Genomic DNA, 16720 nt, shown 5'->3' on the forward strand with positions numbered 1-16720 from the left:
GTACAGGGACAGGCCGGGTGTAGGGCTCCCTGTACAGGGACAGGCCTGGCGTCGGGCTCCCTGTACACCCAGGAAGAGCCCGTACTGACGGGTGGATGTGTTTCTCCCTCAGGTCCGGGAGCACCGATGGAGACAGACCCCCGCTGCCTGCCCCAGCCTCTGTCCTGCTCACTGCCCTGTGTAGTTCCCTCGCTCTGGCCCTGGTGGGCGGCGCGGTGGGAGCTGGGATTTATCACCGTCTGCACCGGGCCAGAGGGAGGGTACACGCCGGGGGGGAGACAGGCTGAGGGAGGGACAGGCCCCCACCCACAGGGACACAGGGAGAGACACACACACACACACACACACACACACACACACACAGAGTGAGGGACAGGGCCCCACCCACAGGGACAGACACACACACACACACACAGTGAGGGAGAGGGCCCACCCACAGGGACACAGGGAGAGAGAGACACACACACACACACACACAGTGAGGGACAGGCCCCCACCCACAGGGACACAGGGAGAGAGACACACACACACACACCCACACAGTGAGGGAGAGGGCCCCACCCACAGGGACAGACACACACACACACACACACACACACAGTGAGTGAGGGAGGGGTCCCCACCCACAGGGACACAGAGAGAGAGAGAGAGAGACACACACACACAGGGACACAGGGAGACAGACAGTGAGACAGTGTGTTTTATGGAAGGTTTTATTGATCAGAATGGGACTGTATTGTGGGGACAGAGTGTCACAGACCCCCCCCCCCCCCCCCCCCACCCTCACCGCCCCCTCCCCCCAGGGTCACTGCCTGCCTGCTGTCGATGCCAGTTCCCTGTAAAACTGGGCAGCGTATTCCGGGGCGCTCTCCTCCAGCCTGGTCACCAGCTGGTTCTGCTGGTCCTCCGTCCAGCTCTCGAACCAGCGGGCCCACAGCCGCAGCTGGCACTGGAACAGGCTGGGGGGCCGGTCAGTCAGGGCCAGGCTGCCCAGTCCCTCCAGCAGGCAGCATACCTTCCCCGGGACTGCCCTCTTCACCAGCTCCCCCACAAACACCCGGCGCTGGCACGGGCTCCAGCCGCTGAACCAGTGCAGGACGCAGCGGAGCTCCTGTTCAGGGGACGCCCATGGATTCGCCGAGAGACCGGGCGCCACGGCCTCACCCATCACACCCACACCGTCCGGGGGCACCAGCTGGAGACCTGCCGGGGGACAGGGACACAGAGAGAGAGACAACACGTTATTACCACCGCGGCTGCTGGACGTCATGAGCCTTTGGCTGGAGGGCAGGACGTGACCCACAATCCCCTCCCTCTCGCTGTCTCAGCCCCCGACACGCTCAATACCCCACTCTCCTGCCTCCCTCCCCCCTCAAACACCACCCACCCTCTCTCTGTCTGTCTCAGCCTCCGACACGCTCAATACCCCACTCTCCTGCCTTCCCCCTTCCCCCCCTCAAACACCACCCACCCTCTCTCTGTCTGTCTCAGCCTCCGACACGCTCAATACCCCACTCTCCTGCCTTCCCCCTTCCCCCCCTCAAACACCACCCACCCTCTCTCTGTCTGTCTCAGCCTCCGACACGCTCAATACCCCACTCTCCTGCCTTCCCCCCCTCCCCCCCTCAACACCACCCTCCCTCCCTCTGTCTCAGCCTGCAACATGCTCAATACCCCACTCTCCTGCCTTTTCCCCCCTCCCCCCTCAAACACCACCCTCCCTCCCTGTCTCAGCCTCCAACACACAATACCCCACTCTCCTGCCTTCCCCCTCCCTCAAACACCACCCTCTCTCTGTCTCAGCCTCCGACACGCTCAATACCCCACTCTCCTGCCTTTCCCCCCTCCCCCCTCAAACACCACCCTCCCTCTGTCTGTCTCAGCCTCCGACACACAATACCCCACTCTCCTGCCTCCCTCCCCCCTCAAACACCACCCTCCCTCCCTCTGTCTCAGCCTCCAACACGCTCAATACCCCACTCTCCTGCCTTCCCCCCTCCCCCCTCAAACACCACCCTCCCTCCCTCTCTGTCTCAGCCTCCAACACGCTCAATACCCCACTCTCCTGCCTTCCCCCCTCAAACACCACCCTCCCTCCCTGTCTCAGCCTCCGACACGCTCAATACCCCACTCTCCTGCCTTTCCCACCCCCCCTCAAAAACCACCCACCCTCCCTCCCTGTCTCAGCCTCCAACACGCTCAATACCCCACTCTCCTGCCTTTCCCACCTCAAACACCACCCTCCCTCAGCCTCAGCCTCAGCCTCAGCCTCAGCCTCAGCCTCAGCCTCAGCCTCAGCCTCAGCCTCAGCCTCAGCCTCAGCCTCCGACACGCTCAATACCCCACTCTCCTGCCTTCCCCCTCACCCCCCCCCCCAAACACCACCCTCCCTCTGTCTGTCTCAGCCTTGAATACCCTCAACCCCCCTCCCCTCCCTCTGAGGGTATTCAAGGCAGAGACAGACAGAGGGATTCAGTGCCCCAGCCTCTCCCCCACCAAGAATTCCACAGATTCCCTCCCCCCTGGAGAGTCGAGGAATTCCTCTGTCTCCAATGTGGGGGGAGGGGGAGAGAAGAGAAATCCCTTATTCTGAGTTGATGCCCCTGCTGGGTCCCAGATTCTTCTCCCCCACAAGGTGGGACGGGGGAAAAAACGACCTCTCCCCATTTTCCGGCCCCCCCCTCCTCCAATCGACGCGCCCTCTCCCTCCTCAGGATCGGCCAAGTGAACCTGCCCTGGACTATCCCTGCTTGGATGCGGGGCCCCGAATGTTCACTGCATTACGTTTCCTCCTGCGGGGAAGAGATTGACCCGAACAGAGCTGCTCCCGCTGCACGCTCAGGACTGGAAACAGAGGTCTCTGCTCCTCTACTCTCTCAGTTTCTCTCAATAAACATGTGTCAGACCAGCGTCACTGCCTCCTCTTGCCTGGTACAGGTCAGGAACTGGGGAACAGAGCTCACACTCTGCCTGGCTCAGGATAATCACATCGCGCATCGTTGTTTGACACTTAAAATCTTCAGCAGGACATCACTGCATTTATCCCCCGACTCATCCCATCCTGGGTTACCCCTCAAGGGGGCAAACTATAGACAGGCAATAAAGACCGCGCTGACTGCATTTCAGGGAGCCGTTACTGGACAAATATTGATAGGAAAGGGATTGTCCAACTGTACAAGGTCAGACAGGGTGAAAAGAGAATTATAGTCTCTGTCTCAGATGTATCAACACAGGAGGGACATAGGGACAGGAACTGTACACGGTGCTCCTAGTGTGGGTCTGACCCAGGGATAGGGAGACGGGAACTGTGCACGGTGCTCCGAGTGTGGGTCTGAACCAGGGACAGGGAGACGGGAACTGTGCACGGTGCTCCGAGTGTGGGTCTGACCCAGGGATAGGGAGACGGGAACTGTGCACGGTGCTCCGAGTGTGGGTCTGACCCAGGGGGATAGGGAGACGGGAACTGTGCACGGTGCTCCGAGTGTGGGTCTGACCCAGGGACAGGGAGACGGGAACTGTGCACGGTGCTCCGAGTGTGGGTCTGACCCAGGGATAGGGAGACGGGAACTGTGCACGGTGCTCCGAGTGTGGGTCTGACCCAGGGGGATAGGGAGACGGGAACTGTGCACGGTGCTCCGAGTGTGGGTCTGACCCAGGGGGATAGGGAGACGGGAACTGTGCACGGTGCTCCGAGTGTGGGTCTGACCCAGGGACAGGGAGACGGGAACTGTGCACGGTGCTCCGAGTGTGGGTCTGACCCAGGGGGATAGGGAGACGGGAACTGTGCACGGTGCTCCGAGTGTGGGTCTGACCCAGGGACAGGGAGACGGGAACTTGTATCTTGGCAAGTTTGGGGCCGAATGGCCTTTTGCTGTTCCTGACACACTCTGGGTTAGTGACGAGGTGACCCACCTGTGCCGTGGAGGGGGTGGCTTCCCCCTCCCTTGACGTAGCGCCCGCACCGTCCCTGAGCTGGCTTCCCAGCTGCCCTGCTGGGGGCGAGTTGGCGTGTGGACTGCCCCTTTAAATGGGGCGGGCGGTGGACTTCCGCGTCTGGGTCCGGAAACGCCCGAGCGGCGGCGGAGATGCCCGACCGGTGACGTCAACGCTCGGAGAGACCGCCGGAAGTAGCCGAGGCTCTAGGACCGGAAGTAGCCGATGCACTCGGACCGGAAACGGCCTGGAGCGAAGCTGGAAGACGAACAAAACTTCCCGTTAGGAATATGACAATTTACGTCGCCTTTTTATTTTTTATTAAAACAAAAAGATAGCAGGGCTACAGGTCTGTCGATCTACGATAAAAAAAACATCCGAGAGGAATCTCCGTTATAAACAGCGGAAGTTACCGAAGGCGTCCGGAAAGTGCCGAGGGTGACATCAGAAAGAGCGCGGCCGGACGGGTTTAAAAAAACTTTCCCGCGTCTTACGTCGTGACGCCAGACGCAGCCCGGAAAGTGCCGAAGAGTGTGCCCGGTGACGTCACCGGTCGTCCGGAAAGCGCCGAGAGGTCAGACGCAGCCCGGAGAGCGCCGAAGAGGGGTGCACGGTGACGTCACCGATCGTCCGGGAAAGCGCCGAGCGGGCTGCGGTGACGTCGGACGCAGCCCGGAGAGCGCCGAAGAGGGGTGCCCGCTGACGTCACCAGTCGTCCGGGAAAGCGCCGAGCGGGCTGCGGTGACGTCGGACGCACGCCGTCAAGGGCCGAGTGGCGGCGGCGGTGACGTCTGCGCCCGCCGGAGATTGCCGAAGCGGCCGGGCCCCGCCCCCCCCGCTGATGGCTCGGGAAGGGGGAGTGGAAAGAGAAGGCAAGATGGCGGATCTGGAAGACGTGACTCTAGACGGCAAAGAGTTGCAGAAGCTGCGGGTCACCGACCTGAAGGCGGCCCTGGAGGAGCGCGGCCTGGCCAAGAGCGGCTCCAAGAACGCGCTGATCAAGCGGCTGAAGGGGGTGAGCCTCTCTTTCCCTGCCTTTGCCCGCTCGGGCGGTGTTTTCCTTTTAATAACGGCCCTGTCCGCTTGTTTGTGTCGGCGCCGCCGCCGCCGAGGCGGGATGGCGGGTGGAGGGGGGATGGGAAGGGCCGGCACCGCGCCTGCGCTCACCTCCCTCCGGCCGGCGCCCCGACGGCTCCGCGCCTGCGCCCCCTCCCTCCGGCCGGCGCCCCGACGGCTCCGCGCCTGCGCCCCCTCCCTCCGGCCGGCGCCCCGACGGCTCCGCGCCTGCGCCCCCTCCCTCCGGCCGGCGCCCTGACGTCCCGGCACCTACGCGCTGGCTTCGCCGACCGGCCGTGCGTCTGCGCACTGCGTCGTCTCCCGGCGGCTGACGGTTGTGCGCCTGCGCAGACTGTTTCCCGCTGGCACCGAACCTGCGCACTGCGCGACCTCCCTCTTTTAAGGTTATGGTGGTGGGAGGGGGCGGAAATAAGGGATTGCGCCTGCGCATTGAGGTCTCCCTTTCATTGGGCCTTGGACTTGAGGCGGGGGAAGGCCTGGCCAGTGAGGAGAGGGTGTCTGCCATTGGCCATCTCTGACTGACCAATCACGAACTGGTATTCGCCTTTGGCCATCTCTCACCAACCAATCAGGAGAGGGTGTCGGCCAGGGACCATCTCTGACTGACCAATCAGGAGTGGGTGTCCCCTTGGCCATCTCTGACTGACCAATCAGGAGCTGGTGTCTGCCATTGGCCATCTCTGACTGACCAATCAGGAGCTGGTATTTGCCATTGGCCATCTCTCACCAACCAATCAGGAGAAGGTGTCCCCTTGGCCATCTCTGACTGACCAATCAGGAGTGGGTGTCCCCTTGGGCATCTCTGACTGACCAATCAGGAGTGGGTGTCCCCGTGGCCATCTCTGACTGACCAGTCAGGAGCTGGTGTCTGCCATTGGCCATCTCTGACTGACCAATCAGGAGAGGGTGACCCCTTGGCCACCTCTGACTGACCAATCAGGAGAGGGTGTCCCCTTGGCCATCTCTGACTGACCAATCAGGAGAGGGTGTCCCCTTGGCCGTCTCTGAGTGACCAATCAGGAGAGGGTGTCCCCTTGGCCATCTCTGACTGACTAATCAGGAGAGGGTGTCCCCTTGGCCATCTCTGACTGACCAATCAGGAGAGGGTGTCCCCTTGGCCATCTCTGACTGACTAATCAGGAGTGGGTGTCCCCTTGGCCATCTCTGACTGACCAATCAGGAGAGGGTGTCCCTTTGGCCATCTCTGACTGACCAATCAGGAGAGGGTGTCCCCTTGGCCATCTCTGACTGACCAATCAGGAGAGGGTGTCCCCTTGGCCATCTCTGACTGACCAATCAAGAGCTGGTGTCTGCCAGTGACCATCTCTGACTGACCAATCAGGAGCTGTTGTCTGCCATTGGCCACCTCTGAGTGACCAATCAGGAGATGGTGTCCCCTTGGCCATCTCTGACTGACCAATCAGGAGCTGTTGTCTGCCATTGGCCATCTCTGAGTGACCAATCAGGAGAGGGTGTCCCCTTGGCCATCTCTGAGTGACCAATCAGGAGAGGGTGTCCCCTTGGCCACCTCTGACTGACCAATCAGGAGAGGGTGTCCCCTTGGCCATCTCTGACTGACCAATCAGGAGAGGATGTCCCCTTGGCCATCTCTGACTGACCAATCAGGAGAGGGTGTCCCCTTGGCCATCTCTGACTGACCAATCAGGAGAGGGTGTCCCCTTGGCCGTCTCTGACCAAACATGTCTCCGTGGTTGTCACTGGCGATTTCAGTGTGTTGCCAGGCCTTTCATGTGGTGCTTTATCAGGTCCCGTCTTCAAATGCATGCAGGCCGTCCCCTCCATCGGACAGACGAACCTGAGCACAGTCAACACGAGCTGTCCTTAACCATGAGATTACTGATGGTAAAGAGCAGAGGGGAATTATTGTCAGGACAATACCCATCACCATGTCACGGACGGGCAGATCAGAACAGGCAGGCCCTGTGGCAGGTACCGTCCCACTCAGAGCAGCGTCCAGTCGTGTGTTCTGGAGGGGTGGACCGGGGAGAGGTCTGAGAGTGCTCAGGGTAATCCGTGTGCGGAGGTGGCAGGAGAGATTGGGAGAGGTGACCAGCGGGAGCATTTGTGATCGCTGTCTCCTGAAATAAAGGGCCCACCTATCCCTCCCTCACCCTGCTGTCCCTCTCCCCACCACCCCATTACACCCACCCCCAGCCCTGAAGGAGGGTCACACCCGAAACGTAGCCTTCTCCACCACCTGCTGCTGCCTGGCTTGCTGAGTTCTTCCAGCCTCCTGCTTGTCCACCTTTAAATAAAGGGACAAAACTGGGGTTGGAAAGCCCCGAGAATGCTGGAGAACTCAGCAGGTCCATCGGGGGAGATAGAGAGAGAGAGAGAGAGAATTCCAAAACTGAAGCAGAGTCATGGCACTGGACAGCGTGGAAACAGACCCTTCGCCCCCCCCATCTGGTCCCAGTCTAGTCCCTTTTGGCCTATCTCCCTCTGAGGAGAAAGTGAGGGCTGCAGAGTCAGCTTCGAAGAGTGCGGTGCTGGAAAAGCGCAGCAGGTCAGGCAGCATCCGAGGAGCAGGAGAGTCGGCGTTTCAGGCAAGAGCCCTTGCTCAGGTGAAGAGGGACAGCTCGCAGGATGTGAGGAGGGTCACGTGTCAGGTACGCAGGCAGTATACGAGACCGCGTCTGGTGTACAGTCCTGGTCTCCCGACCCCCACAAGGACTGTTGGAAGATTTGGATGTGAACGGAGGAGGGAGCGTTCCTGAGTTTGAAGATGACAGCAGAACTGTCGGTGTGGTGGACAGCGAGGAAGGTTGTCTCAGATTACAAGGCAGAGCCGGTGCAATTGCAACAATCCTCAGCCAGGAGTGCTGAGTGGATGGTCCACCTCGGGCTGCCACCCCACCCCAGCCTTCATCCAATTCCATCCACTCCACGGGACATTAAGAACCGACTGGAGACATTGGATACTGCAAAGGCTATGGCCCTGACAATATTCCAGCAATGGGACTGAAGACCAGTGCTCCATAACTCACTGCTCCCTGAGCCCCGCTCCAACACTGGCATCTACCTGACAATGAGGAACATTGCCCAGGTATGTCCTGTACAGATAAAGGACAACAAATCCAACCCAGCCAATTATCAACCCTTCAGTCTCCACTCCATCCTCAGTACGGTGATGGAAGGGGTCAGTAACAGCACCCGCTCAGCACTAACCTGCTCAGTGACCCCCAGTTTGGGTTCCCCCCAGGGTCACTCAGCTCCTGACCTCATTCCAGCCTTGGGTCAGACCCGGACTCCACACAGGAGGGGAGAGAGACAGCCCCTGACATCGAGGCTGCATTCGACTGAGTGTGACATCAAGGAGCCCTGACTAAACCGGAATCAATCGGTATCAGGGGGCAAACTCTCCCCTGGATAGAGTCACACCTGGCACAGAGGGAGATGGTGGTGGTTGTGGGAGGGTCAGTCATCTCAGCTCCAAGACCTCTCTGCAGGAGTCCCTCAGGGGAGTGTCCTAGGCCCACCCACCTCCCAGCTGCTTCATCATTGAGTCCCCCACTGTCAACACCCTGGGGGTTATCATTGACCAGAAACCCAACTGGGCTCACCACATAAACACAGAGGCTACAAGGGCAGGTCAGAGACTAGGGAGACGGTGGCAGCTAACTCACCTCCTGACTCCCCAGAGTCTACCCACCATCTCCAAGGCACCAGTCAGGAGGGTGAGGGAATCCTCCCCACTTGCCCCTGGATGGGGGCAGCTCCAACAACACTCCAGAAGCTCCACACCATCCAGGACAAAGCAGCTGCTTGATTGGCCCCACACCCACAAACACCCCCTGCCTCCCCCCACCGACGCTCAGCAGCAGCACTGCTGCCTCACAGCGCCAGAGACCCGGGTTCAATCCCCTCCTCAGGCGACTGACTGTGTGGAGTTTACACGTTCTCCCCGTGTCTGCGTGGGTTTCCTCCGGGTGCTCCGGTTTCCTCCCACAGTCACAAAGATGTGCGGGTCAGGTGAATTGCCCGTAGTGTTAGGTGAAGGGGTAAATGTAGGGGAATGGGTCTGGGTGGGTTGTGCTTCGGAGGGTCAGTGTGGACTTGTTGGGCCGAAGGGCCTGTTTCCACACTGTAGGGAATCCAATCGAAAGCAGCAGTGTGTACTATCCACACAATGCACTGCAGAAACTCCCCGAAGACCCTCAGACAGCACCTTCCAAACCCACGCCCATATCCATCCAGAAGGACTTGGAAACACCACCTCCTGCAAGTTCCCCCTCCGAGCCACTCCCCATGCTGACTGGGAAATATACTGCCATTCCTTCACGGATGTTGGATCAAACTCCTGGAAATCCCTCCCTCCCTGGCATTGTGGGTCAACCCACAGCAAGGTGGACTGCACCTCACCACCCCCTTCTCAAGGGGCAACTAGGGATGGGCTATCAATGCTGGTCGGCCCAGCCATGTCCATGTCCCACAAAGGGAATTTTAAACAGGACAACAGGATCTGGACCAGATGGGCCAATGGGGGGCAGATGGAGTTTAATTCCGATAAATGTGAGGTGCTGCATTTTGGGAAAGCAAATCTTAGCGAGACTTATCCACGTAATGGTAAGGTCCTGGGGAGTGTTGCTGAACACAGAGACCTTGGGGTGCAGGGTCATAGCTCCTTGAAAGTGGAGTCGCAGGTAGATAGGATAGTGAAGGCAGCGTTTGGGATGCTTCCCTTTATTGGTCAGAGTATTGAGTACAGGAGTTTGGGAGAGTCATGTTGCGGCTGTACAGGACATTGGTTAGGGGCCACTGTTGGAATATTGGGTGCAATTCTGGTCTCCTTCCGATCGGGAAGATGTTGTGAAACATGAAAGGGTTCAGAAAAGATTGACAAGGATGTTGCCAGGGTTGGAGGGTCTGAGCTACAGGGAGAGGCTGGATAGAGACACACAGCGCAGAGCCACATCCTGCAGTCAAACCAGTTCATTCTGAACATCATCCCAAACGAAACTAGTGCCACCTGTCTGCTCCTGGCTCATTCCTCCCCTCTCCCAACCTTGCCAAAGTGAGGACTGCGCAGATGCTGCAGGTCAGAGTCGCGAGTGTGGTGCTGGAAAAGCACAGCAGGTCAGGCAGCCTCCGAGCAGCAGGAAGAGCCCTTCGTCAGGAACATGGGCCGTGTGCTGGCGAACGGGACGAGGTGAATTGAGGAGGCCTGGTCGGGGCAGGCAGGAGATGGGCCGAAGGGTCTGTTTCCACGCTGTGTGACTGTGGGGGAGGCTGTTGACCAGGCCCTGAGCTGGTCTGAGCAGATTGGTTCCTGAGGGAGTGTGAGGCAGGCATGGCCCGGTTAGGAGTTTCCAAGGGGGAAGGGCGATCTTGTTTGAAACATAGAAGGTTCTGAGTGGATTTGACCGGGCGGATGTGGAAAAGGAGGTTTCCTCCACAGGGAGAACTTAAAACTGCTTTGGGGGGTGGGGGGAGTGGGCGTCCGTATCTCAAAAAGCAGCCCCGGTTTCAGACAGGAGCGGGCAGGGGAGAGGTTGAGAGTCTGTCGGGTCCCTTGCTTGGAAGGAGGTGGATGGGAAATCTCTAAGTGTCTCCAAGGTGGGAGGTGGATTCTCTGGAGATCCTCGAGGGGATAGGAGACTGTCGGGGAGTCAGGTTTGGAAGGGGTGGGATAGGCCAGCATCGACGGGCCGAGAGGCCTACTCCGGGTTCTTGTGGGTGTTGGACGTGAAAGGGGAGAGCTGTTGGCGTTGTGCGTCCAGACTGGTGGGCACCGCCGGGGGCTGGCCCTGGCTGAGAGTGCCCTGGGATCACGTCCAGCTGGATTTGTGCTGCTCTCTCCTGCCATGGGTCTGTGGCACCTGCGCGGGGTGTGTGTTAATGTGTCAGCTCGGCAGAACGCTGAGGTACAGAGGGACAGTGCAGGGCGGGAGGGAGGGGGGGGGCTGGCCTTTCTCTTTCACAAACACCAGGCGGTTTGCCGGTCTGCCCTGAGTGTCTCACTGGGGAGGTGTTATCGCTGCACTGTTAACCCAGAGAGCCAGCTCGTGTTGTGGGGGAGCGCGGGGTCCAGTCCCTCCCAGAGTCCCGGGAGGAGCGTGAACCCGTGTTACAACCAGCTCACTCTCAGGCACTGCTGCTGGGTTCCCTTTCACTCCTCTGTCCTGGGACAACACCATAGGCGTTCACTCCGTCAGGTTTGTACCATTAAACTCTCCTCCCGGACCGCAGGACAAGGGACGAGAAAGGCTATCCTGTGCTTGTCGGAGAGGACGCACAGGCCTTTGACTGTGAGGGAGGTGGGATGGAAGGGAAGGAGCTCACAGGGCAGTGCAGAGACCACACCGCAGTGCACTGTTCACCGCACTGCCCTGAGGTGGGATGTGTTGGAGGCCGTTCACAGACAGTGAGTGAGCAGGCAACAATACACTCCGATCAGCACAGAATTCTCAAATGGGCTGGCACGGTGGGCTCAGTGGTTAGTGCCACTGCCTCACAGCACCAGGGACCACCCTCAGGGCAACTGTCTGTCTGTGTGGGAGTTGGCATGTTCTCCCCGTGTCGACGTGGGGTTCCTCCCGGTGCTCTGTTTCCTCCCACAGTCCAAGGATGTGCAGGTTAGGGCAGATTGGCCGTGCTAAATTACCCATAGTGCCCAGGGATGCACAGGTTAGGGTGGGATTGGCCATGCTCAATTACCCATAGTGCCCAGGGATGTGCAGGTTAGGGTGGGATTGGCCGTGCTAAATTACCCATAGTGCCCAGGGATGTGCAGGTTAGGGTGGGATTGGCCATGCTAAATGACCCATAGTGCCCAGGGATGTGCAGGTTAGGGCAGATTGGCCGTGCTGAATTACCCATAGTGCCCAGGGATGTGCAGGTTAGGGTGGGATTGGCCATGCTAAATGACCCATAGTGCCCAGGGATGTGCAGGTTAGGGTGGGGATTGGCCATGCTAAATGACCCATAGTGCCCAGGGATGTGCAGGTTAGGGTGGGATTGGCCATGCTAAATGACCCATAGTGCCCAGGGATGTGCAGGGTAGGGTGGGATTGGCCATGCTAAATGACCCATAGTGCCCAGGGATGTGCAGGTTAGGGTGGGATTGGCCATGCTAAATTACCCATAGTGCCCAGGGATGTGCAGGTTAGGGTGGGATTGGCCGTGCTAAATTACCCATAGTGCCCAGGGATGTGCAGGTTAGGGTGGGATTGGCCGTGCTAAATGACCCATAGTGCCCAGGGATGTGCAGGTTAGGGTGGGGATTGGCCATGCTAAATGACCCATAGTGCCCAGGGATGTGCAGGTTAGGGTGGGGATTGGCCATGCTAAATTACCCATAGTGCCCAGGGATGTGCAGGTTAGGGTGGGGATTGACCGTGCTAAATTACCCATAGTGCCCAGGGATGAGTAGGTCAGCCATTGGAACTGCAGGGTTACAGGGATAGGGTACAGGGGTGGGTGCTATTTGGAGGGGCAGTTTATGTCATTACCCAGAAGACGTTGAAGTGTCCACCACATGGCATGGAGGCCAGACCAGGGAAGGATGGCGGTTTCCTTCCCTTAAGGACATTTCTGACCCAGATGGGATTTCCCAAAAATTGACAATAGATTCACCGTCGTCATTCGACGTTTAACTCCAGGGTCTTACTGAGTTCACGTTCCCCCATTGACCCTGGTGGGATTTGAACCCAGGACATTCACTGGGCCTGTCGATTAATAGATTAGATTAGATTCCCTACAGTGTGGAAACAGGCCCTTCGGCCCAACAAGTCCACACCGACCCGCCGAAGCGAAACCCACCCATACCCCCACATTTACCCCTTACCTAACACTACGGGCAATTTAGCATGGCCAATTCACCCTGACCCGCACATCTTTGGGCTGTGGGAGGAAACCGGAGCACCCGGAGGAAACCCACGCAGACACGGGGAGAATGTGCAAACTCCACACAGTCAGTCGCCTGAGGAGGGGATTGAACCCGGGTCTCTGGCGCTGTGAGACAGCAGTGCTAACCACTGTGCCACCGTGCCGCCCACAAATAGCTTGGCGAAAACCCCATCAGACCGTCACCTAACCCGGGGTGTATGCCGGATGGGCCGAATGGCCTGCTCCCACACCGTAGGGATACTGGGATTCTCTGTCGAGGGAAAACGGGATCCCTCCAGCCCGCTGTTCTGCGAAGGCTGGTGGTCTCAGGGATCTGTCCGCGGAGCTCTGACTGTTTCCCCCCTCCCCCCAGCCCATCCCTCAGCCTAGTCTGTGTGCTTGCCTCCTTGTGATCGGAGTGTCTTTCTGACTCTGACAGGCCCTGATGCTGGAGCAGCTGCAGAAACACTCCACCTCACACTCAGGATTCCAGCCAAACTCCCAGGTAATGTCCGTGCCAGGGGGGGGCGGGGGGGAGGGAGGATGGGAGGGGGCTGGGGAACCAAGGGGGGAGGGGTGGGGGTGGGGCTGGGGGAGAGAGGGAGGAGGGGTGGGGGCTCAGGAACAAAGGGTGGAGGGGAGGGGGTGAGGAGGAGGAGGGGACGGGGGTGAGGAGGAGGGGAGGGGAGGGGAGTGAGAAGGAGGGGACGGAGGTGAGAGGGAGGGGAGGGGAGGGGGGTGAGGAGGAGGGGAGGCGGTGAGGAGGAGGGGAGGGGGTAAGAAGGAGGGGAGGGGCCTGGGGGCGAGAGGGAGGGGAGGGAGTGGGCTGGGGGAGTGAGGAATGAAACTGGCGGGGTGAGAGGGACATGACAGAGGGGAGGGGGTCACTGGGGAAGAGCCGACCCAGGACTCTGTGTGTGTGTGTGTCTGTCTGTCTGAGTGTGAGAGTGTGTGGGTGTGTGTGTGTCTGAATGTGAGAGAGAGAGTGTGTGTGGTGTGTGTGTGTGTGTATCTGAATCTGAATGTGTGAGTGTGTGTGTGTGTGTGTCTGAATGTGTGAGAGAGAGAGAGTGCGTGTGTGTGAGTGTGTGTGGTCTCTCTGTCTCTCTGTGTGTGTGTGTCTGTGTGCGTGTGTACATGTGTGAGAGTGTGTGTGGTCTGTGTGTGTGTGTACATGTCTGAATGTGAGAGAGTGTGTGTGCGTGTGTGTAGTGTGTGTGTGTGTGGTGTGTGTTCGTGTCTGAACGTGAGAGAGAGAGTGTGTGTGTGTGTGTGTACATGTCTGAGTGTGTGAGAGTGTGTGGTCTCTCTGTCTCTCTGCGTGTGTGTGTGTACATGTGCGAGAGTGTGTGTGTGTGTGTGTGTATGTCTGTCTGAGTGTGAGAGAGTGTGGGTGTGTGTGTGTCTGAATGTGAGAGAGAGAGTGTGTGTGTGTGTGTGTGTGTGTATCTGAATCTGAATGTGTGTGTGTCTGAATGTGTGAGAGAGAGAGAGTGCGTGTGTGTGAGTGTGTGTGGTCTCTCTGTCTCTCTGTGTGTGTGTGTCTGTGTGCGTGTGTACATGTGTGAGAGTGTGTGTGGTCTGTGTGTGTGTGTACATGTCTGAATGTGAGAGAGTGTGTGTGCGTGTGTGTAGTGTGTGTGTGTGGTGTGTGTTCGTGTCTGAACGTGAGAGAGAGAGTGTGTGTGTGTGTGTGTACATGTCTGAGTGTGTGAGAGTGTGTGGTCTCTCTGTCTCTCTGCGTGTGTGTGTCCGTGTGTGTGTGTACATGTGCGAGAGTGTGTGTGTGTGTGTGTGTGTCTGTCTGAGTGTGAGAGAGTGTGGGTGTGTGTGTGTCTGAATGTGAGAGAGAGAGTGTGTGTGTGTGTGTGTGTATCTGAATCTGAATGTGTGAGTGTGTGTGTGTGTGTCTGAATGTGTGAGAGAGAGAGAGTGCGTGTGTGTGAGTGTGTGTGGTCTCTCTGTCTCTCTGTGTGTGTGTGTCTGTGTGTGTGTGTACATGTGTGAGAGTGTGTGTGGTCTGTGTGTGTGTGTACATGTCTGAATGTGAGAGAGTGTGTGTGGTCTCTCTGTGTGTGTGTGCGTGTGTGTAGTGTGTGTGTGTGGTGTGTGTTCGTGTCTGAACGTGAGAGAGTGTGTGTGTGTGTACATGTCTGAGTGTGTGAGAGTGTGTGGTCTCTCTGTCTCTCTGCGTGTGTGTGTCCGTGTGTGTGTGTACATGTGCGAGAGTGTGTGTGTGTGTGTGTGTGTGTCTGTCTGAGTGTGAGAGAGTGTGGGTGTGTGTGTGTCTGAATGTGAGAGAGAGAGTGTGTGTGTGTATCTGAATCTGAATGTGTGAGTGTGTGTGTGTGTGTCTGAATGTGTGAGAGAGAGAGAGAGTGCATGTGTGTGAGTGTGTGTGGTCTCTCTGTCTCTCTGTGTGTGTGTGTCTGTGTGCGTGTGTACATGTGTGAGAGTGTGTGTGGTCTGTGTGTGTGTGTGTGTACATGTCTGAATGTGAGAGAGTGTGTGTGGTCTCTCTGTCTGTGTGTGTGTGCGTGTGTGTAGTGTGTGTGTGTGGTGTGTGTTCGTGTCTGAACGTGAGAGAGTGTGTGTGTGTATGGTCTGTGTGTGTGTGTGTGTGTGTGCGTGTGACTGTGTGCGTCTGTGTGTGTGTGTGTGTGTGTGACTGTGTGCGTCTGTGTGTGTGTGTGTGTGTGTGACTGTGTGCGTCTGTGTGTGTGTGTGTGTGTGTGTGCGCCTGTGTGGGTGGGTGGGTGGGTGTGATTCCCCACATTGTAGAGTAGTGGTGCTGGAGGAGCACAGCAGTTCAGGCAGCATCAAATCTCCCTCGGTTTGTGCCAAGCCCTTCCTTTCTGACCACAGATTGGTGAGGAGATGAGCTCAAACAGCTTTATCAAGCAGTACCTGGCGAAACAGCACGAGCTACTGAGACAGAGGCTGGAGAGGGAAGCTCAGGGAGACATGGAGACAGAAGGTGAGAGACAACAGCCCCACCCCCTGATCAGTAACCCACTGCAACAGCAGCTTGTCCTGAAGTTACCCTCCAGGGGGACATCCCAGGTTTCCAGGCCAGGCCGTGTACACTGTAATAATAATCTGTCCAGTACTGGCATCTTCCTGTGTATGCCTCATGGCCAGCATTCTCCCTGCGTCTCCATCTTCCTCTCTCACTCCCTCAACCTGGTGTCTCTCTCTCTGTCTCTCTCTGTCTCTCTCACTCACGCACTCCCTCCACATGGCTCTCCTCTCTCTCTCACTCCCTCCACATGTCTGTCTGACTGTCTCTCTCTGTCTCTGTCGTGCTCTCGCTCTCTCTCTCTGTGTCTCTCTCTCTGCGTCTCCCTCTCTGTCTCTGTCTGTCTGTCTCTTCCTCTCTCTCTCTCCCTGTGTTTCTCTCTCCCTCTGTCTCCCTCTGTTTTTCTCTCTCTCTCTTCTCTCTCTCTCTGTCTCTCTCCCACTCTCTCCCTCTGTGTTTCTCTGACTCTCTCTCTGTCTCTCTTTTTCTGACTCTCTCTCTCTCTGTCTCTCTCTGTCTCTCTTTTCTCTCTGTCTTTTCTCTCTCCCTTTTCTCTCTCTATCTCTCTGAGTCTCCCTGTGTCTCTCTCTCTCTCTCTCCCCCCCCCTTTGTCTCTCTCTCCCTCTGTGTCTCTCTCTCTCTCTATCTATCTATCTGAGTCTCTCTCAGTCTCTCTCTCTCTCTCTCTTTCTCTGTCTCTATCTCTCCGAGTCTCTCTCTGTCTCTCCCTTTGTCTCTCTGTCTGTCTGTCTGTCTCTCTCAGTCTCTGTCTCTGTGTCTCTGTCTCTGTCTCTCTCACTTTCTCTCACTCTTTCTCTCTCTTTCTCTCTCTGTCTGTCTCTC

The 16720-nt window shown here is 57.9% G+C and overlaps 2 protein-coding genes across 2 annotated transcripts; one reads left to right on the top strand and one right to left on the bottom strand.

Moving 5' to 3' along the window:
- Positions 1 to 785: 785 nt before the first annotated feature.
- Positions 786 to 5088, bottom strand: cunh14orf119 (chromosome unknown C14orf119 homolog). The gene is made up of 3 exons (XM_060822991.1): positions 4874 to 5088; positions 3913 to 4191; positions 786 to 1203 (listed from the first exon to the last, which is right to left on the bottom strand). The coding sequence occupies exon 3, from the start codon at positions 1166 to 1168 to the stop codon at positions 806 to 808; it is 363 nt and encodes a 120-aa protein (XP_060678974.1). The 5' UTR covers positions 1169 to 1203; positions 3913 to 4191; positions 4874 to 5088; the 3' UTR covers positions 786 to 805.
- On the top strand, positions 4751 to 15835 carry LOC132812699 (apoptotic chromatin condensation inducer in the nucleus-like; the record flags this gene model as incomplete). The annotated part of the gene is made up of 3 exons (XM_060822989.1): positions 4751 to 4948; positions 13298 to 13363; positions 15724 to 15835. Coding segments are annotated over exons 1-3 (352 nt in total), but the record flags the coding sequence as incomplete, so codon positions are not given.
- Positions 15836 to 16720: the final 885 nt, after the last annotated feature.

Source organism: Hemiscyllium ocellatum, unplaced genomic scaffold (assembly GCF_020745735.1).
Source record: "Hemiscyllium ocellatum isolate sHemOce1 unplaced genomic scaffold, sHemOce1.pat.X.cur. scaffold_2914_pat_ctg1, whole genome shotgun sequence".
NCBI lineage: Eukaryota > Metazoa > Chordata > Chondrichthyes > Orectolobiformes > Hemiscylliidae > Hemiscyllium > Hemiscyllium ocellatum.